General features: G+C 35.4%; 1 protein-coding gene across 1 annotated transcript; it reads left to right on the top strand.

Annotated features, from left to right (window-relative positions):
• Nucleotides 1-1,861: 1,861 nt before the first annotated feature.
• Nucleotides 1,862-5,650, top strand: LOC129232562 (zinc finger protein 570-like; the record flags this gene model as incomplete). Its single annotated transcript, XM_054866696.1, has 3 exons — nt 1,862-2,049; nt 2,263-2,449; nt 5,546-5,650. Coding segments are annotated over exons 1-3 (480 nt in total), but the record flags the coding sequence as incomplete, so codon positions are not given.
• Nucleotides 5,651-23,601: the final 17,951 nt, after the last annotated feature.

Here is a 23,601-nt window from a genome sequence, read left to right as displayed (position 1 = left end):
CTTTTTTCTTTTTGTTTTTGAATAATGGCAAAAACAAAATTTATTTCAGTTCTTGCTCAACAATAGGTTAAAATAAATATTTATCATTTAGCACATATAACCATCCAATGTTTTAATTGATTAACAAAAACGTTTCCGATTTGATCCATCGCGCTTCGAAACCATGCTTGCCACAACTTAATTACAGACAAAAAATTTGATCAAAATCGGTCCAGCCGTTTAAAAGCCTTATAGTGACACAAACGTCCGCACAGAAGATCTTTTTCTATTAAGATAACAAGTATAATGAAATTACAGTATGTAACAAAAAAAGAGTTTTTTTTGTTATGTAAAAACACGAAGAGAAAACTTGATTTTGCACTTGATTTTCTGAAAGTCTTCAAATTATTGGGAAAAATCAGATTGAGATTCAAGTAATTCATTTATTTCTGAAGAGATTGGTGTATGGCAAGTGGCAGAATATTAATTTTCAAAATTAAAGACTCATGTCTCTTTTTTCCTGGAATTCACCTTATCTTACTTTTAAAAGTAAGCTGAATGGATTGATCTATTGTATGAAATATATTATGTGTATAAATGGGTAAAGTTATTGATATCTAAAAATTTTTCAAGATTTGGAAAATCATCCCAAAAATATGATTTAAATTTAAAAAATCTAACTTTTTTTATTTAAAAAAGAAATTTTTAAAAATCAAAAACCTTGCTGCTACTTATGAAGCATTTTACTTTAAAAACAAGGTAATGAAACAAAGTTTAATTTTGTGGCTAAAATCTAAATTTAAGAAACTAAGAATTTTTCGATAAGGTAATTTTGATGTCAATTAGACAGATCCCAGACAGAAATTTAGATTTTTGACCGGGGGGGGGGGGGGGAGCATGTCACCAGTGGCCTGAGAATAAAAAAAGTGATGAAAACCGAATAAAACCAGACTCAAAAAATTCACCTACCCTGGTTATGGCGCCTTCCGATTTCTTTTTTTGCTTCCTTTTACAAAAAAGGAAGTATTGTATTCGCGAAAAAATGTTCACTCAAAAATCGGCCTTAATTTCCATTTTTCTCACCCCCGTATGAACGTTGAGTTTTTTTTCGACCCGACCACTCGTGGATATATGCCTAGGAACCTACAGACACCCGAAATATCTATTTTGATGACCCCCCAGTTAATTACAACGAATTTTCTTGTGACATCCGTATGTACGTAATGTATGTGCGTATGTTTGTATGTATCTCGCATAACTCAAAACCGGTATGTCCTAGAAAGTTGAAATTTGGTACGTAGACTCCTATTGGGGCCTAGTTGTGCACCTTCCCTTTTGGTTGCATTCGGATGTTCCTAAGGGGGTCGTTTGCCCCTTTTTTTGGGGGGGGGGGGAATAATTGTTAATTTCGATGTAAACTCAAGTGGTGTTATAATTCGGGGGAAACTTGGCGATTTTGGTCGCCAAGTTGGCGAAAAATTTTGCCAATTTTTTTAAAAAATTTTTATTTTAAATTTGGTTTTAATTTGGCCACTGTTGGTGATATTTATAAAGTAAACAACTGAATCACATTAAAATAGCCAATAATAGGGAAATGAGATTAAATTGGAGTAAAAGGAAGTCATGTGATGCACACATCAGCTTGTTTTCTTTTAGATTACCTTCGGGCGTTTTGTCTTCAATAAAGATGTCACTCATTATGTCTCTTTCAGGACCCCAGATTTAAAGTACACACTGCGTGAAGGCCAAATGCAAGTGGTTGCTCAGGACCCAGAGTTTGATTGGAGTTGTTGAGTGAAAAACAGCAACATCGATCGCAGTTTATGAAACAGTGTTCTTTTGCTCATTGCAACTTGTCCTTTTCTGAAGCTTGAAAACGAATATGGATGTCAAAAAGAAATGCTATTTGTGTGAATTTTGCAAAAAGAACTTCAGTTACGCTTCAAGATTGAAAACACATGTGAGGGTGCATACTAAAGAGAAACCTTATTCTTGTGATCAATGCAAAAGGACATTTTCTGATAGTTCAAATTTGAAAAAACATTTGAGGTCTCACACTGTGGAGGGACTGTGGTCTTGCGAGCATTGTAAAAAGACATTTTATTGTAGTTCAGCTTTTATAACACATTTGAGGATACACACCAAAGAGAAACCTTACTGTTGTAAATATTGTAAAATGAAATTTTCACAGAGTTCAAATTTAAAAGTCCATTTGAGGACACACACTAATGAAAAACCATATCCTTGTGAGCATTGTAAAAGGACATTTTCTCAGAATTCAAGTTTGAAAAGACATTTAAGGACACACACTAATGAAAAACCATTTCCTTGTGAAGTTTGTAAAAAAACATTTTATGATAGTTCAAGTTTGAAGTCACATTTGAGGAGACATACGAAGGAGAAACCGTATTCTTGTCATTTTTGTCAGAAAGCCTTTTCGTATCGTGCAGCTTTAAATGGACATTTTAGGGTACACCATTAAAGATACCCGTGTCTCAGGATTATTTTCGATTGGTCTAATGTTACTGCCAAGTTGTCAAGCTGAAGTAAACCATTTCAATTGAGTAGCCATTGGTCAGTTGACATTGCCAAGGTTGGTAAACTGTTCTGGATAGAGTAACCATTGATCAGTTGACGTTGCCAAGTGGTCTAAAGTTATTTCCAAGTGGTCAAGCTTTTTTAAACCGTTCTGGATAGAGTAGCTATTGATCAGTTAACATTGCCAATTGGTCTAACGTTGTTAAACGATTCCGGATGGAGTAGCCATTGGTCAGTTGACAGTGCCAAGTGTTTTTTTTTTTTTTTTTTTTTGAGCAATCACGATTGCTTATTGCTTTTATTTAAATGTTTTTGGCGTCCTATCATTTTATTTTTCCACCACCACCCTCCGCAGCATCACCGTCGACCGGCTCCTCACGATGCTGCTCCTATAGCGAAAGCCGTCTCCTGATTGCATCCATGTCCTACACACTCGCGTACATACACAACTACACACACACAAACACATAGACACGCATACATACAGACACATACACACACACACACACAACTACCCACACATTCATGACTGCACACAGACACAAAAACATATGCCTACACACACATACACATACCCCCTACACACGAACACACATACCCCCACATACAAACACACGCCTACATACACACACACTCGTGATTGCGAAAAACATAATTTGAATTCAAGATGTCAAAATTCAAACTAATTTTTCTTTTTTTTTTCTTTTTTTTTTTCAGTTTAAGAACGAATAGGGATGCATACAATAGAAAAGCGTAATGCCTTTGGTTACTGTCAAAAACTTTTTGTTTGGGTTCTTCTATGATTATGTTTACTAGAGTTTGAAAATAGACGCCAAAGACAATCCCTAGTCTTGTGATGATTGTTTAAAACCCTCTTCCTGAAATTCTACTTTCAATGCAAGTTTATTGATAAGCTAAAGAGGCTGACCCTCAGTGATGTCATGTAACGAATGTATTTTATTTACTGAAGGAAAATATAAAAAATAATTTTAATGAAAAATCTTGAATAAAGAGACAAATTCTGAAGTCTTTCCGAATCCTTATTTGCTTCTTATGTTTGACTGTACTAGTAATGAAAATATTCGTTTAACGCATTTCAATAAAAACTTTGTTATTAAATATAATGTTTATTTATTCCTACAACATTCATTCATGGGACTTCTTTTATTTTTTCGGAATCAAAAGAGTGCTTTGAAGAGTTTTTTTCCCCTTGCTCTGGCTGTATTGTTGATAAAGCATATATGCCAAAAACTGTGCAGATGTTAAAATAGTTCTATGCCTATATTCTCAAGCGCTCTTGGTCTTTTTGGGCAATTTATTTTTTCCACTGGTAATTTAAAATTTCTCTCGAGTTAAAACGTATCCACCCTATGGATTGCATCAATAATAAATCATTAAGCTGTATAGTAATCAAGCAAATTATCCATAAATATGACTTTGCTCCGAAACATGCGTTTTGCCTTGTTTTAAAATCTTAAAGACTGAAAGTTATCCCCCCCCCCCTCAGATTTCCCTACCTATTGAAAACATTTACTTCTTACTTTTACTCTGCAGACAAAGAAATTATAACTATGTAAGTCAATACCAATGCAATATTCCTTTCTGGACAATTTATTAAGTACGCGCTAACCCGCACGAAACATTCAAACTCGAGAGAAGGAATTCAAAAACTTCGGTTTTTCAAGTGTTTCCTTTTTGTCTTTTTTTGAATAATGGAAAAAATGTGATTGGAGAGAGAGAGAGAGGTTTTTTTTTCCCCACCCGCAGATAGCCGTACGAAAATCTTTAAAATGATGCCTTTGAAGATTAATAAACTATTCAGGAAATTATAATCTACCCACCAAAACATCTTTGAGAAAGAACATACATGCGATTTATTATGCTAATTTTTTTTCCTGATTTCAATGCAATAGCGCAATTGTTTCTTTAGTCCTAAACCCAATGAGTTAAGGTTATATATTCTTAGAAATTCATTGTGTATCATTTAGAAAATGTAATGAGCTCATGAAGTTTCCTTTAATGTTTGAAATGAATAAAACTATGAATCACTTGTTGTGGTCATTTTATTGGCAATATTTAGGTAGTTTTAGACAGAAATTTAGGTTTTTGGCTGTTATGTAAAAAATAATAATAATAATAATAATAATAATAAAACATGTCAACAACTCATTGGATAAAACCAGTTACAGACACTTGTTATCACACTTCCAATTTCAAATTGTTTTCGATAATCTGTAGACTTTTACCTTCAACAAGGACATCACTTAGTTTTTTTCTTTCAGGACTCCTGATGTTAAGTACACACTGCGATAAAGCCAAGTTCTTGTATTGACTGTGCACCCGGCTTTTGTTTGGAGAAATCAACATTATCGACTACAACTTAAAACCAGTATTATTTTGCTTATTGTAACTTGTCCTTTGCTAAAGCTCAAAAATGAACATGGACATCGAAAAGAAATCACATTTGTGTGAATACTGCAAAAAAACTTTTAGTTGTGCTACAAAACTTAAAATACATCTGAGAGTCCATACTAAAGAGAAACCATATTCTTGTGCGCATTGTAAAAAGTCATTTTCTCAGATCGGGAATTTGAAAACACATTTGAGGATACACACTAATGAAAAACCATATTCTTGTGATCACTGTAAAAAGACGTTTTCCCAGTTAGCACATTTGAAAACACATTTGAGGATACACACTAATGAAAAACCATATTCTTGTGAGTACTGTCTAAAAGTTTTTCCTACGAGTTCTGATTTGAGAACGCATTTCAAGATGCAACATACAAATGAGAAACCATATTCTTGTGAGTATTGTAAAAAGACATTTTCTGATAGTTCAAATTTGAAAAAACATTTGAGGACACACACTGTGGAGGGACTGTGGTCTTGCGATCATTGTAAAATGACATTTTATTGTAGTTCAGCTTTTATAACACATTTGAGGATACACACCAAAGAAAAACCTTACTGTTGTAAATATTGTAAAATGAAATTTTCACAGAGTTCAAATTTGAAAGTCCATTTGAGGATACACGCTAATGAAAAACCATATCCTTGTGAGTATTGTAAAAGGACATTTTCTCAGAATTCAAGTTTGAAAAGACATTTAAGGACACACACTAATGAAAAACCATTTCCTTGTGAATTTTGTAAAAAAACATTTTATGATAGTTCAAGTTTGAAGTCACATTTGAGGAGACATACGAAGGAGAAACCGTATTCTTGTCATTTTTGTCAGAAAGCCTTTTCGTATCGTGCAGCTTTAAATGGACATTTAAGGGTACACCATTAAAGATACCCGTGTCTCAGGATTATTTTCGATTGGTCTAATGTTACTGTCAAGTTGTCAAGCTGTAGTAAACCATTTCAATTGAGTAGCCGTTGGTCAGTTGACATTGCCAAGGTTGGTAAACTGTTCTGGATAGAGTAACCATTGGTCAGTTGACATTGCCAAGTGGTCTAAAATTATTTCCAAGTGGTCATACTTTTTTTAACCGTTCCGGATAGAGTAGCTATTGGTCAGTTAACATTGCCAATTGGTCTAACGTTGTTAAACAATTCCGGATGGAGTAGCCGTTGGTCAGTTGACAGTGCCAAGTTTTTTTTTTTTTTTTTTTTTTGAGCAATCACGATTGCTTATTGCTTTCATTTAAATGTTTTTGGCGTCCTATCATTTTATTTTCCCACCACCACCCACCGCACCATCACCGTCGACCGGCTCCTCACGATGCTGCTCCTATAGCGAAAGCTATCTCCAGGTTGCATCCATGTCCTACACACTCGCGTACATACACAACTACACACACACAAACACATACACACACATACACATGCACATACAGCCACCTACACACACACATACAACAACTACCCACACATTCATGACTGCACACACACAAAAACATATGCCTACACACACATACACATACCCCCACACACAAACACACGCCTACATACACACACACTCGTGATTCCGAAAAATACAATTTGAATTCAAGATGTCAAAATTCAAATTAATTTTTCTTTTTTTTTTTCTTTTTTTTTTCAGTTTAAGAACGAATAGGGATGCATACAATAGAAAAGCGTAATGCCTTTCGTTACTGTCAAAAACTTTTTGTTTGGGTTCTTCTATGATTATGTTTACTAGAGTTTGAAGATAGACGCCAAAGACAATCCCTAGTCTTGTGATAATTGTTTAGAACCCTCTTCCTGAAATTCTACTTTCAATGCAAGTTTATTGATATGCTAAAGAGGCTGAACCTGATGTCATGTAACGAATGCATTTTATTTACTAAAGGAAAATATAAAAAATAATTTTAATGAAAAATCTTGAATAAAGAGATAAATTCTGAAGTCTTTCCGAATACTTATTTACTTCTTATGTTTGACTGTACTAGTAATGAAAATTTTCGTTTAACGCATTTCAATCAAAACTTCGTCATTAAATATAATGTTTATTTATTCCTACAACATTCATTCATGGGACTTCTTTTTTTTTTTTTTCGGAATCAAAAGAGTGCTTTGAGGAGTTTTTTTTCCCCCTTGCTCTGGCTTTATTGTTGATAAAGCATATATGCCAAAAGCTGTGCAGATGTTAAAATAGTTCTATGCCTATATTCTCAAGCGCTCTTGGTCTCCTTGGGCAATTTATTTTTTCCTCTGGTAATTTGAAATTTCTCTAGAGTTAAAACGTATCCACCCTATGAATTGCATCAATGATAAATCATTAAGCTATATAGTAATCAAGCAAATTATCCATAAATATGACTTTGCTCTGAAATATGCATTTTGCCTTGTTTTAAAATCTTAAAGACTGAAAGTTGTCCCCCCCCCCCCCCCCGATTTCCCGACCTATTGAAAACATTTACTTCTTACTTTTACTCTGCAGACAAAGAAATTTTAACTATGTAAGTCAATACGAATGCAATATTCCTTTCTGGACAATTTATTTAGTACGTGCTAACCCGCACGAAACATTCAAACTCGAGAGAAGGAATTCAAAAACCCGGTTTTTCAAGTGTTCCTTTTTTTCTTTTTTCTTTTTGTTTTTGAATAATGGCAAAAATGTGATTAGAGAGAGAGAGGTTTTTTTTTTCTTCCCACCCGCAGATAGCCGTACGAAAATCTTTAAAATGATGCCTTTGAAGATTAAAATAAACTATTCAGGAAATTATAATCTACCCACCAAAACATCTTTGAGAAAGAACATACATGCGATTTATTATGCTATTTTTTTTTCCCCTGATTTCAATGCAACAGCACATTTGTTTCTTTAGTGCTAAACTTAATGGGTTAAGATTATATATTTATAGACATTCATTGTGTATCGTTTAGAAAATGTAATGAGCTCATGAAGTTTCCTTTAATGTTTGAAATGAATAAAACTATGAATCACTTGTTGTGGTCATTTTATTGGCAATATTTAGACAGTTTTGGACAGAAATTTAGGTTTTTGGCTGTTACGTAAAAATAATAATAACAATAAAACGTGTCAACAACTCATTGGATAAAACCAGTTATGGACCCTTGTTATCACACTTCCAATTTCAAATTGTTTTCGATAATCTGTAGACTTTTACCTTCAACAAGGACATCACTTAGTTTTTTTTCTTTCAGGACTCCTGACGTTAAGTACACACTGCGATAAAGCCAAGTTCTTGTATTGACTGTGCACCCAGTGTTTGTTTGGAGAAATCAACATCATCGACTACAACTTAAAACCAGTATTATTTTGCTTATTGTAACTTGTCCTTTGCTAAAGCTCAAAAATGAACATGGACATCGAAAAGAAATCACATTTGTGTGAATACTGCAAAAAAACTTTTAGTTCTGCTACAAAACTGAAAATACATCTGAGAGTCCATACTAAAGAGAAACCATATTCTTGTGCGCATTGTAAAAAGTCATTTTCTCAGATCGTGAATTTGAAAACACATTTGAGGATACACACTAATGAAAAACCATATTCTTGTGATCACTGTAAAAAGACGTTTTCCCAGTTAGCACATTTGAAAACACATTTGAGGATACACACTAATGAAAAACCATATTCTTGTGAGTACTGTCTAAAAGATTATTCTACGAGTTCTCATTTGAAAACGCATTTCAAGATGCAACATACAAATGAGAAACCATATTCTTGTGAGTATTGTAAAAAGACATTTTCCGTTAGTTCAAATTTGAAAACACATTTGAGGATACACACGAATGAAAAACCATATTCTTGTGATCACTGTAAGAAGAAGTTTTCCCAGTTCACACATTTGAAAACACATTTGAGGATGCACACTAATGAAAAACCATATTCTTGTGAGTACTGTATAAAAGTTTTCTCTAGGAGCTGTCATTTGAAAACACATTTGAGTATACACACTAATGAAAAACCATATTCGTGTGAGTTTTGTAAAAAGACATTTTCTCAGTTTGCATATTTGAAAAGACATTTGAGGCTACACACTAATGAAAAACCATATTCTTGTGAGCGTTGTAAAAAGGCATTTTCTTTTAATTATAGCTTGAAATCACATTTGAGGAGACACACTAATGAAAAACCATATTCTTGTGAGTATTGTAAGAAGACATTTTCTTTTAGTTCAAATTTGAAATCACATTTGAGGAGACACACTAATGAAAAACCATATTCTTGTGACTATTGTAAAAGGACATTTTCCGAAAGTTCTACTTTGAAAAGGCATTTGAGGATTCACACTAAGGAAAAACCATATTCTTGTGAGTGTTGCAAAGCAACGTTTTCTCACTGTTCAAGTTTGAAAAGACATTTAAGGACACACATTAATGAAAAACCGTACTCTTGTGATCTTTGTGAGAAGGAATTCTCTCAGAAAGGAAATTTGAAAACACATTTGAGGATTCACAATAATGAAAACCCACAATCTTGTGAATATTAAAAAAGTCATTTTCTCAAAGCATCGATTTGAAAATACATTTGAGAGTGATGCGCACTAAAGAAAACCATAATCTTGTAATGTTTGTAAAATGACCTTTTTTTTAGTGAGGTATATTGAAAATAGCGCTTCAAGAAAGAAGAAGGTACAATCTTGCAGAAACAAATCTGCAGTTCAATCGCCCTTTTCGTGTACTCCCTTCAACACCAAATTATAGGCAACTCGGTCTACAATGGTGCGAAACGAGAGCGATGTGGGATGTCTCTGTTTGGCAAAAGATGGTGTTCAGTGACAAATCCCGGTTCGTTTTGGGGTCAAATGATAGCATAGCCATGCACGGGTGTGGAGCCACCTTGAAGGAAGGTACCATGCCACCCATTCTATCGCATGACACACTGCCTGCACAGCGGCTTAATGGTCCGGGGGGGCCATTGCCTGTTATAGCCAATTACTCTAGTTGTGGTATGTGGAACCTTGATGGACCGGAGTTATGTTAATGACATTCTGAAACCACATGTAGAACCGTTCCTAAATGGTCTCCCGGAGTCAATTTTCCAGCAAGATAACTCTCGTCGTATGCATTTGCTCAAGACTTCTTACGTCGTTTCGACACTCTTCCATTGCCAACCCGCTCCTCTGAATATTCCCCCATTAGCCGCGTTCATAACGCACTTTTCGAGCTGGTAAATCCCCGCTCTGGTTCCACAAAAAACCGATTGAAAAATTCCCCGTTTCCATGTAAAAAGAGGTTCTCCCATTGTACCAGAGAAAGCGGTTTTTACCCAGTATCCTTAGCGGCTAGTAGACGAACTTGTTTCGGGTAATGCATTCTGGGTAAGAACACCGCTTTCACTCCAGAAGCTAGCAGGAGTAGAAAGATTCCACATAAACCCCGCAAATAACCGGAATGCGGTGAAAAGCAGGTTTTTTCCGGGGTCGAAAGTGTCCATGGGAAACGGCGCTAATGAGCATATATGGGATCAGTTGAAAGACCAGATGCCACCGTTCTACTCTGTACAAGATTTAAAAGTAGCTGTTCAAAATTTGAGTCAATCTGACTCATCAGAACATCAGACGTTTAATTAGTTCGATGCCGGACCGTGTTGCGGCATGTATTGAAGCAAAAGGGGTCCAACGCACTTTTGAAGATTAAAGTACTAGCACTGTATGTATCTCATTTCTTAGCCTGCATTTGTTTAATTGATTTATACCCTCTGACACACCACATATAGCAGTTGAGCTTATTATCAAATTTGACTTTTAAAATTAAAAAAACATCACATTTCACAACAAAACCTTGTCAGCTAAAGTGAAATCTAGTTGCAAACAAATGCCAAACAAAAGTTGTTTGCAATTGAAAGGCTCGTGGCAAAAATGTGATATGCCACGTATGAGGTATTTTTTCTGGTAGGCCAATTTCCAACTTTTGAAAAATTCTACAAGTATTTTTATAGATATTCTACATTCTATATTCTGCAATACTAAAACCAGATACGTTTTTCTGACAATGACATAATCCATTGTCATGTTTATTAACAATTATCAAAGGAGCATTTAGAATAAAAAACTCATTCTTTCAAAAGTGTGGCTTACCACGTTCTTACCCCTCAATTCTACCTTACCTCCGGCTATGAGGAGGGTACTTCTAACTTTATGAAGAAAACATAAGTTTTCTTAGTAGTACAGTCGTTACCTCCGAAACGTTAAAACATCTGAGTAGAAAATTTTGATCTTGTGAGTAATGAATGTGCTCACGCGATTATGAGCAAGTTCAGCCTTGGTTTTGATGATAAATCAAAGGAAGATTCCTTTGAAATTTTGACTTTTAACTTAAGTTTTACTAGATGAGAATTTCATTTGGTTAATGAATCATCATGTGCATATGTAGAATGGTTATCGAATCTTTGAGCATGTATGGATATGCCTCATTGCGCTTCAGCAGGGGTGATTGTGTTCCGGTATTTTACCGAATTTCCGGTATTTTCGGACGTATTTCCGGTATTTTTATGTCCGAAAATACCGGAATTATGTTTTTTTTTTTTTGTTATGCTTTTATCTCCCTACCTCCGCAGTTTTTTAAATTATATAATACTCATCAAATATACGTGCAAGAGCCTTAAGATGGACATGTATCGCTTAAGATGTACAAATAAATATCAAGATAATTTGTATAACACCAGCTCAAAAGTAACTTTGTAACCCATTAAAAATTTAATCACATGTACACACAATATTTTGACTCAGAACTATTTAATATATGGCAAAGGTGTACTTAAGTAATAATGGTCGAAGTCCCCCCCCCCCCCCCGGTCTCGTTTTGAAACTTTCAGGTATTTTTTGATGAACTCACAATCACCCCTGCTTCAAACGAAAGGTTTGTTTGAAGTAAGAAGTATGTAAATAATGTGTAAATAAATAAATATTTTTTGTCATAATTAATATGTTTATTTCATTTGATTTTTACTAGTTTGCTGGCATTTAAATCTATTTAAGCATATCAAATTTGACACAAATTCTCTCCAAGACGATTGCACCCGTCATGCTATGATAGATTTTCTAGGTATGTACATACTGGAGAAAAAACGTATTCTTGTGATTATTGTGGAAAGACATTTCCTCAGAGCAAGGGCGGATACAGAAAATGTTCAAGGAGGGGGGCGATTGTTTTTTACTGTTCACTCTTGTTAACTTCAATCTCTTAAAACTTTCGAAGGAGTGTACTGAACACCATCGCTTATCCTTATGTAAACAAAGGTGTCCTATAGTTGTGTTTCTTTCAAAACATATCCAGGGTGAGCCTTTGAACCTATCCCTAATTATCATCTAAGATCGTATAAAATTGAGATTTTCGAACTTCAATTTCAAAAAAAAATCCTATTGAAAGTTCTAGTCCCCATCCCCAGAGTAATAAGAGATGGGCTACGATTGCGTTTTCAAAACTTCAATTCCGAAATAGCTCCCTTTCTTCTAACACCATCGAAGATTATGTAAAATTGCGTTTTTAGAACTTTAATATCGAAAATATACTTGAAGAAAGTACTAGTTTCTCGGCTCAAGGAGGGGGCGATCGCCCCCATCGCCCCTCCCTTGTATCCGCCCTTGCCTCAGAGCGAAAGTTTAAGTTCATTTAAGGACACAAAGAAAAACCTTACTCTTGCGATCATTGTAAAATGACGTTTTCTTTCAATGCAAGTTTTAAAAAACATTTAAGATTGCATACTGGAGAAAAGCCATATGCTTGTGAGTTTTGAGAGAAGTCGTTTTCTGAATGTGAAACATTAAGGAGGCATTTGAGGACGCATACAAAACGAGCTGATGTGTGCATCACATGACTTCCTTTTACTCCAATTTAATGTCATTTTCTCATTATTGGCAGTTTTAATATGATTCATTAGTTTTTAAGTATCACCAACAATGGCCAAATTGAAACCAGATTTAAAAAAAAAATCGCCAAATTTGTCGCCAAGTTGGTGACCAAAGGACTGCCGATATATCGCCAAGTGTCCGCCAAATTATAACACCACTTGAGTTTACATCGAAATTAACAATGATTTCCACCCAAAAAGGGGCAGAAGACCCCCATTGGAGCATCCGAATGCAACCAAAAAGGAGGCTGCGCAACTAGACCCCACTAGGAGTCTACGTACCAAATTTCAACTTTCCAGGACATTCCGTTCTTCAATTATGCGACATACATACGTACATACAGACGTCACGAGAAAACTCGTTGTAATTAACTCGGGGATCGTCAAAATGGATATTTCGGGTGTCTGTACTTTCCTAGGCACATATCCACGTGTGTTCGGGTTGAAAAAAAAAACAACATTCATTCGGGGAAGAGAAAAAGGGAAATTATGGCCGATTTTTGGATGACATTTTTTTTTTTCGCGAATACAATACTTCCTTTTTTGTAAAAAAAAAAAAAAAAAAAAAAAAAGTAAAAATAGATCCATTTTCATGTAAAATTTGTAAAAAGTCATTTTTTAACGGTGAACATTTGGAAATCCATTTGAGGATACATACTGAAGAAAAACCATATTCCAGCAACTACTGTGGAAAGGAATTCGGTCGAAATTTCGCCTTGAAACTCCATTTGAGGACTCATACCAAAGAAAAACCGTACTCTTGTGAAATATGTAAAAAGATATTTTCTCAGAAATCATCTTTAGCCCTACAGAAGTCACGCTTCGGTCGATTCCCCGCCCGTTGTCAGATATTTCGCTCTATCTCACCACCCCTTATTCTAATAATGGGGCCCATCTGTGTAGCTGAAGGTCAGACTCTCCCCAGCCCACGCACTTAGTTCTGAGAATTTTCATCGGTATTTCAAGTTTGCATAGCTTTTGGAAATATATGTTGGTCATTTAGACCAACAGCGCGCCATCCTAGTCAGGTGTCATTTTCTCCCCGGCACTTCCTTTCTTCTGCTTTCGTCTCACGGATCGCTACGGCGGGGAAAAGACCGAAGTGCGAGCACTAGCGTAACAAAAGGAAACGCAACTTCTCTAGGGTTAAACATACATTTGAGAACGCATACTGGAGAAAAACCGTAAACTTGTGATCATTGTGAAGAGAAATTTTCTCTGAGAGGAATTTTAAAAATCCATTTGAGGACACATGCTCAAGAAAAACCTTCATCGGAGAACATTTGCAGAAATGCTTTCGTTAGTACTTCATTTTGAAATATCATTGGAGTTCACATTCTGCAGAAAAACCTATTTTATAGTGATCATTAGATTTTTTTTTTTTTGAGCAATCACGAATGCTTATTGCTTTCATTTGACTGTTTTTATTTCCAATCATTTTATTTTCCCACCAGCACCCTCTGCAGCATCACCGACGACCGGCCTCACGATGCTGCTCCTCTAGCGAAGACCGTCTCCAGGTTGCGCCCATATCCTACACTTACACGCATACATACACACACCTGCAAACACACATACATGCACACACACACTCACACACTCATGCCTACACACACACACTCATGACTAAACACACACACACACTCATGCCTACACACACACACACTTATGCCTACACACACACACACTCATGCCTACACACACACACACTCATGCTGCACACAGACACAACACACACACACACACATGCACACACACTGACACAAACACACACGCATACATACACACACACAACTCATGCCTGGGCACAAACACACTCCCCTATACATACACACACTCGTGATTGCGAAAAACATAATTTGAATTCAAAAAGCCAAAATTAAAATTAAATTTTTTTTTTTTTTTTTTTTTTTTTTTTTGACTTCCAGTTTACATTTAAAAATAACACTTAAAATCTCACTGACAAAGATTATTCTTGATACAAATATGAGCAGACATTTTAGAATGCACACTATAGAAAAACCGCTCTTGCATACTTATTTTTTCTTTTTGTAAATATTTTATAAGAGTTCATGTTGAAAGACTTTTACAATAAATTTTGGAATGCCCCACCTGAGGACCAGGAAACGCAAAAAATCAGTGTTTCCATTTCGTATTCGTGTTTTTTCCTCACAGAATTGTTCAGCAGCCTTAGGCATCTGTTCTGTAACGTTGGTCGCAAATTAAGTAGTATTCTGCGCCGTGGTAACCCGATCGGTAGAGTGTCGGATTCGGGGCCGGAGGGTCCTGAGTTCGAACCTCGATGGTCGAAGATCCACCGTCGTCATTAAAGGGGACTGGGCGACGTTAAATATGCTCGTGGTCTCAATGTCCTCCAAGTGAAACGATACCTATGGGGGTGCCAGCACCAGGTAGCTATTAGCTCCTGATCTAGTTCTAAATTCTCATTAACTGTTCGATCCGGTGATGGTGCTGCCATCTATCGGTATAAAAAAATAATGGAGGCAAGGTACTTAGTATGCAGTCCTCGACATAAATACAGTTGTAGTCAGTTGTGACTCAGAATCGAAATCGAAAGTAGTATTCTGCTTTCCAGCTGAATCTGATTTGGTGTTTTTTTTTAAATTGTACAGTGTCTCTCTCTTCTACGAAGATCTATTTAGTTGGGATATGGTGCACCTAATGTAAAGACAGGGTTGCAAAAGCTTGGCATACAAGGGCACCCATATAGGGGGGCTCGAGCCCCCCCCCTTAGAAATTAAAACTTCTTTGCTTTTAGTACTTTTTCTTTGCAGAAATGTAAAAATATTTCTTCTCCCGCCGTTAATGAATGAGTTATTAAAAATGTCAAATTTTAATGACTCTAAAATGTCACGAAATTGGTTTTCATGGGAAAAATATCATGCTAAACCATGGTCCATCTGAGCCCCCCCCCCCCTTATAATTTTGCATATGGGCGCCCATGTTGGCATATCTAATATGGTCAAGGCGGAATTTAGGTTCATTCCGCCCCTAGGCAGATTTGAAATCTGCCACCCCCCCTCCACTTAAGTGATTTATTCAAGGTCAATTTAATGAAAAGCACTTATTTTCACGAGGCTTTAATTTTCACGAGGCCGTCGTAATAGAGAAAATTAAAGACTCGCGAAACATTTCAACTTTATATATTATAATCAAATTTTGATTCTGTTACTAGTAAATTCAAAAAATATTAAAATCGCGAAATCACCGATAGCTTTATTTTCCTGAAAATATACAGGGCGTTCCGTTTTAACCTGCAAGACCTTTATTTTCCCAACCGTTAGTCCTAGATGAACACTTCCGATTGCAAAAATGTTCAAAATCAGATCAAGAGTTAAGATATTGAAAGTTTGAAGCAAAAATAAAAATGAGTCAAAAAACGCAAAATTTAACTTTTTATACGGGCCCTAGATCCCCTAACTAATACTTATAGAAATAATCTTCATTGAAAACTATTACTGAGACAAAAAACTTGACATTTGTGCCACCAAAACTCAAGGAGATATTCCAATTCAAAATTTTAAAGGGCTGTACAGAAGATGAGATTGGAACTTATCGCTGTTTCAGAAGAATGACAGGTCGTCAAAGTAAGAAAAACAAGGTATTTATATGTTTCATTGCTATTCAAAAATAAATGCAAATGTTATGCCGTAATGCGCAAAAACACACTACAAAACCTTGAACAATTTGCAAAATCACACTAAGCGTTAGGGCTCGACCGATGGCATTTTTTTGGCCGATGGGCCGATGCCGATTGTTGACCGATTGTTCAAAGATGCCCGATGGCCGATTGTTTTCCTCCAAATGGCCGATTGCCGATGGCCGATGGCCGTTGGCCGATGGCAAAAAAAAAAAAAAAAAAAAAAAAAATCAAACAGAAATAAATTGATAAGATTGCCAGGGATTTAAAGGATCATTGATTCATTTCACTTTACTTCCTTTCTACGAATAAAGAATTGTAATCACAAAAAAAAAAAAAACATTTCGACCTAAATTTCTATTTTACTATTATCAAATTTATACTTCACAAGTTTTTTCGGCACATCTGTACATACATATGTACCTAAGAACATATAGATAACCAAATATCCATTTTGAACGCTTCCTCAGTTAATTATTACAAATTCTCTTGTGATGTCTTCATGCGCGTAAACTTGCGTCACTCAAAAACGTTATGAAATAGTAAATTGAAAACTAATACGTACGTAGTATGATCTAAAAGTTCGAGGTCAAGTTGTATAAAACCTTACCCTGAATAGTTCACATTACCGAAGCATATATCTATCTACAAAAAAGTCACCTTGAACGATTATGCACTTCTGCCAACGTTCGTATAGCTTTTAGAAGCACTCCTGGAAGACATTTTTCGCAAATTCCTGTAAGGCCTCTTGCGCTGCTGCTTTAACTTCATCGTGGGGAAGAAGGCGACTTTCATGTTGAGGATGCACGGTTCGATTGGTCAATACTCTGATATGACAAACAAATAACATAATGTTTCATCGGACTTAGCTCCGTGTGACTTTTACCTGTTCCCAGCATAAAAATATTTGCATAGACGCGGCTTTTTTCCGTCAGGAGAAGATGAAGCTGCATTATAGAAGTTAGCGAAAAATGACTTCCAGGAGTTTTTCCAAAAGTTATATGAACACTGGCAGAAGTACATAGTCCCTTAAGGCGACCTTTTGAAGGTGGATGTGCTTCGGTAATGTGAACTATTCTGGGTAAGATTTTATACAGCTTGTCCCCGAACTTTTGCATTGTACTACGTACAATCTGTATAGGGTGTAGTTATGCTTCTCCTTTTTTGACTGCTGTATGATGAAAGAGAAAGAACAATAGCCAAAAAAAAAAAGAAGGAAGAAAAACAAAGAGACTGTTTAATAATCAATTGATTTGTTTTTTTTTTTTTTCTTTTCTTTTTTTTTTTTTTAATTGAGCGTATAACTAAGATTTCAGTAATGTTGTAATAATGTATGAATTTAGGTACACTAAACATCGTTGTTTAATCATTCGAAAAAAAAAAAAAAAAGAATAGAACTATGAAACCGTCAACAAATTACGCAATTAAAGTGGAAAGATTGCACGTAGACATTTTTTAGTCATCAAATTAAACAAAAAAGGTTACAGATAAATTACAATATTAAATCAAAATAGGAATATTTTTATACTTATTTAAAATTTATGAATAGAAAAGTTTGCATTTTTCATAAAAGCTATAACAGTGACATACATTTTGCTGAAAAAAAATAGCCATGAAAAGAGCAAGGTTCTTAAAACGCAGGTACAATAAACAAACTTAATATTTACACCAAGTTAATAACTGAATACATATACTACTTGATCTGATGTTTGCACACATAGTATTGAACAATTTGATTGTTTAATCTTTTTTAAAGCTTTACAAACAAGTTCAAATTAAATTTTTCAATTTAACAATAATTTTCTGAAATTTGAAAAATTGCATAGTAGAAAATCCATGAAACTTTTCTATAAAAAACGAAAATAACTTATTCATTGATTTTATATAAATACATAAAAACAGTTACTTACAACAGAAAAAAAAATCAATCGCAATTAATGATGCAAAAAAGATGGCAATTTACGAAATATAGGTGAAACAAGTATGAGAAATGCGCAAAATGACATTTCTTGACCAAAATAAATAATCGCTAAATATTTAAGAAATGCTTGAAACGACGAGGTAGGGTTAGGGGAGTCACCCTCTGATTTTGGAGTAAATCACACTTCGGCCCCAACCTCTGCCTCATTTTTTTAGTACAGAACAGCTACCACCAACGCCTCGGAAGAGTTTCTGAATCTACTTCAGCACTTCTGAAAAAAAAAAAAAAAATTCAAAAGTCCCTTTGATTTTCGAATTATGTCACCACTCAAAACGTCTTTAATCAATTTCTTACATTAATTCCCTAAATTCTTTCTAAACAATAGATAAAGTTTGAAAAAAAAATCTCCAATTTTATGAATGGTGTTAGTTTTAAACAACTCAGAAGTACAACTAGAGTTTAATTTCAGAAATTGAGGGAGTGGGATGAGGGGCACGCAAGTGTTCTCGGAAATTCAAAAAATATTCGTTAAAATAGAGTTCAAAATAATCATAAACATTGAGCAGAAAACCCTTTCAAAACTTGCACCCGAGTTTGTTTTGACATGCAATGGCGGATTTAAAATATAGCAAATGTTGCAATTGCGCGAGAGGCCCCATAACCATATAGGGCCACCGAAGGAGTTACAAAAATGCGAATGACAAATGTTTTACAACTTCTGTGATCCCCAAAATGTATTTCGACGGGCCCCAAACTTGTAACTCCGCCGAAGCGATACAGAAAAGACTGCATTACTGTGAATCATATTACAAATATCGAAAAAATAAAAATTTCAGTCGGTTCAACGGGAATCTAATAAAATGACACAAAAATCGGTTTCGCCATCTCATATTTGTTTCCATAGTCTCCAATTCGGCAATATATCACCAAATGATCGTCAGTCTGAGACGCTATATTAGTTTTGCATTGAAATAAGTAATTAATAGCCACAAAGAATGAGTAAACAGGCTTTTCAGAACACCCAATCGAAAACAAAAAATGAAGTGCACAACTGGAACGTCCGCAGACCCCACATTAACTTTAACCTTCTACAGATTATCATTTTTGAGTTATGACTTATGACAGATACATACGTACATCCTGCTGCAAGAAACAACGCAATAATTAACTTGTCTGGTACCTGAATGTAGTATTAAAAACTCTTCTAGGGATAACTAAAAATAGAGATTCATACTGAAATTTAAGTAAATAATTTTATATGAAAACAACAACTCCATTTACTTTGTATTAAAAAGTAAAACTGCAAAGGTCCTTTTTTTTTTTCAAAAACATCGGCCAATTCCATCGGCTTTTCGATGTTTTTTAAGGCCGATGGGCCGATGTTTCCCGCAAGTTAGCATCGGCCGCCGATGCCGATGCCAATGGCTAAATTGTTGAACCATCGGCGCCGATGCATCGGTCGAGTCCTACTAAGCGTACATATAATTTTGAGCACTTGTTAACTGCTATATTTTCCCCCGAAAGGTGTTATTGATGGCGAGTGAAAAGTGGTGTAAGTCCCAAAACGCTGCATTTCATATCTCAGTGAATATTGGTCGTACTCATTTCAAACTTTTTGTACTGGAATTATTTTTCAATGGAGATTATTTCCCTAAATATAAGTTAGGGGACCTGGGGCCCGGATAAAAAGTTAAATTTTGTATTTTTAAATTCATTTCTATATTTATTTCAAACTTTCAATATCTTAACTCTGCATCTGATTTTGAACATTTTTGCAATTGGATATATGCATGATGCATCTGATAAATTTTACATAACCTAATGACTTTAAGTAATATATTAAGGTTATGTATCTACTTAGCAGAGTAAAGTGTGAACTATAAAGATGAAAAGACGAAGACATTATTAGCGATACTTTATTCCAACGTACTAGATGATCGCCATTTTAAAACTTCAAAAACTACTTAGTGTTGCCAAACAATAATAAAGAAATATATATAAACAATAATACAACTTTAACACTTTCCCTTATTATTGTTTAGTGTTCCCGAATGTTCTTTTGCAGTTCTTAATTCTAAATCAGTCCTATTTTGCTGCACAGATTTAGAATCCTAGGACCGTAAAGTGGCTTAGTAAAAAAGGTCAGCTAACTGTAATTCAGTAGGAACTCGCTTTACAGTAATTTCTTCATTCGTTACCAATTCTCTCACAAAGAAATGTCTAATACGAATGTGCTTTGTTCTCTTGTGGAATTCTCCTTGATTCTGAGATAATTTGACTGCTGCCTCGTTATCCACTTTAAGTTCTGGTACCTGCTTTAAATTTGTTATTTCCTTGAACAATCTCTTAAGCCAAACTAATTCTCTGGCTGCTTCACTAGCTGCAACTATCTCCGCTTCTGTCGTGGAAATTGCTACAGTCGACTGTCTTTGACTGCACCATGATATTGCTCCACCAGCGTAAATACAAACAACACCTGTTGTTGAACGCCCTGTTGTGGTGTCTCCTCCATGGTCAGCATCACTATAGCTTTCTATAATGCCTTTCTTGTATCCTGATTTGTAAACTAATCCTTTGTCTAAAGTTCCTTTCAAGTATCTGAATATTCTTTTAACTCTTTGCCAATCTTCTTTACTTGGTCTTTCTAAAGCTCTGGAAGCTACTCCTACTGCATAAGCTATGTCAGGTCGAGTTCCTGTCATGATATACATTAGTGCTCCTACGGCTTGTCTATAAGGAAATGTTGTCTCAGTACTCTCTACTTTCCCTGATTGAATACTCTCTTTTATCATTGGCGTAGACACAGGATTACAATCACTCATGCCGAATCTTTCAAGAACTTTCTTCATGTAGGCTGTTTGAGATAACTTTATAGAATCATCTTCCTGACGATGAATCTCAAACCCTAAGTAGTATTCAGCAGGTTTTGTTGTAATTTTAAATTCTTTCTTCAGATCTCCAAGAAAATTTTCTAAGTGATTTTTACTTGTTGACGCAACTAAACCATCATCAACATACAGAACTAACATAAGTAATTCCCTATTGCTTCTTCTAATAAACAAGCATGGATCTGCTTCACTTCTTACAAAACCAATTTTACGCAAATATTCTCCAAAACACTGGTTCCAGCACCTTGGTGCTTGTTTCAGACCATAAAGACTTTTCTTTAAGTGGCATACTCTGTCAGTACCATCTTCATAGCCTTCAGGTTGACACATGAAAATATCTTCTTCTAACTTGCCATACAAAAAAGCTGTTGAGACATCAAATTGTACTAAATTCATATTTTCACTTGCTGCTATACTAAGTAAAGTTCTTATGGTGCTTGTTCTTGCAACTGGACTGAAGGTCTCTTGAAAGTGAATTCCTTTCCGTTGAGCGTAGCCTTTTATTACTAACCTTGCTTTGTATTTATCAATACGACCATCTGGATTTCTTTTTATTTTGTAAACCCACTTGCATGGTATCGGCTTGACTCCTTTAGGTAGTTTACATAACTTCCATGTCTGATTATCTTTCAGAGAAGTCATTTCACTGTCCATGGCTTTTTTCCAGTTGTTCACTTCAGAACTTTCTATAGCCTCTCGATATGTTTCTGGATATTTTTCATCATAGACGAAGGATTCAATTTCCATGATGTATTCTTCAAATCGCTTTGGTTTCTTTATCTGAGAACGATCTCGTAGATTCATACCATGTAAAGACTTAAGTTCATCCTCTTCATCTGTACTTTCAGTTTCGGTATCGGACATGTTAATACTTTCCTCTCTTAATTCTTCTTCCTCTTCTTCACCTATTTCTTGATCTGGTGGATGATTTATTGAATCTGAATTTTCCTGTAAGACTGTAATATGTTTTTCACACTCTTTCATTTTCTCATGAAAAATCACATCTCTTGACAGGATTACTTTTCTTTCTTCTTCTATCCAAATTCTATAGCGTTCATCCCCATTATAACCAATCAGAAAACCTTTTACAGCTTTCCGATCCATTTTCTTTCTTTTCTGTACCGGCACATGAGCATAACAAAGTGAGCCGATTATGCGCATGTGTTTTATCCTTGGCCTTTTTCCAAACCATAATTCATGTGGACTGGCGTTTTCCACGGATGAAATTCCAGTTCTGTTTAAAATGTATGCAGCTGTATTAACAAGCTCTGCCCATAAAAATGCTGGAAATTCGATTTCTTGGTTGGAATACTTTAGCGTTCTGGCCATTTCTACAATCGTTCTGTTTTCTCTTTCGCTCGTTCCATTTTGTTCAGGTGTATATGGTGCTGTGAGTCTCTGAATAATTCCTTTCATCTGAAGAAATTCTCGAACTTCTTGGTTGTCGAACTCACCACCATTGTCACTAAGGATTTCTCTAATTGAATGTCCCAAATTTTCAGCATGAGCTATGAACGATTTTAGAGAAAACACGACAGCCGACTTATGTTTCAGAAAGAAAACATACCGGTACTTAGAATAATGATCTTTGAACACAACAAAATACTTATACTTTCTGTGTGACTCTTCGAATGGTCCACAGACGTCAGTCGACACAAGTTCACCAACTCTTGTAGCTTTTGGTTTAGTGCCGAACCTTAAACGATGTGCTTTACCATATATGCAAGGCTCGCATGGCTCTTTATCAATATTCACTTTGATATTAAATTCATTTTTGAGCATATTCCTAACGTGACGCTTGTCTTGATGTCCCCATCGACTGTGATATAATTGCAGTAAGGAACTTTTACCGCTATGCGTATCTGCAATTTGAACTTCGATTTCTTTTTCTGGAAGTATTGGCTCTAGAGCAGCCCTGTAGAGAGTTCCACATATACTTCGAGTGCCATACAGCTTTACTTCATTGTTGATCTTCAACCAGCATTCAGTAGGAGTAGAAGTAAACTCACTATTCTGATTTCTATCTTGAGCAGCTAACACTGAAAACAAATTTCTGCTAATTCCAGGAACATACCAGACATCTTTCAACTCAATTACTTCTGTATTTCTTCCAACTGAAGCTTTGACTAGAATGCTTCCTTTCCCTAAAGCTGTCAACACTTCTTTTCCTGCCGCTTTGATAGTATGGGTGCCAGAAGAAGGAAATGTCTCAAAATTGCTAAAATAAATAAATGTGTTAGTAACATGCCTTGTAGCTCCATTATCTATCCAAAATGTGCTTGTTTCCCCTTCTGATAGGAAACTTTCTTCACAATAGGATGTCATTGCCGTACTTGGCGAT

This window comes from Uloborus diversus, unplaced genomic scaffold (genome assembly GCF_026930045.1).
Source record: "Uloborus diversus isolate 005 unplaced genomic scaffold, Udiv.v.3.1 scaffold_1272, whole genome shotgun sequence".
Lineage (NCBI taxonomy): Eukaryota > Metazoa > Arthropoda > Arachnida > Araneae > Uloboridae > Uloborus > Uloborus diversus.
This window is presented reverse-complemented; position numbering and strand designations above follow the sequence as displayed.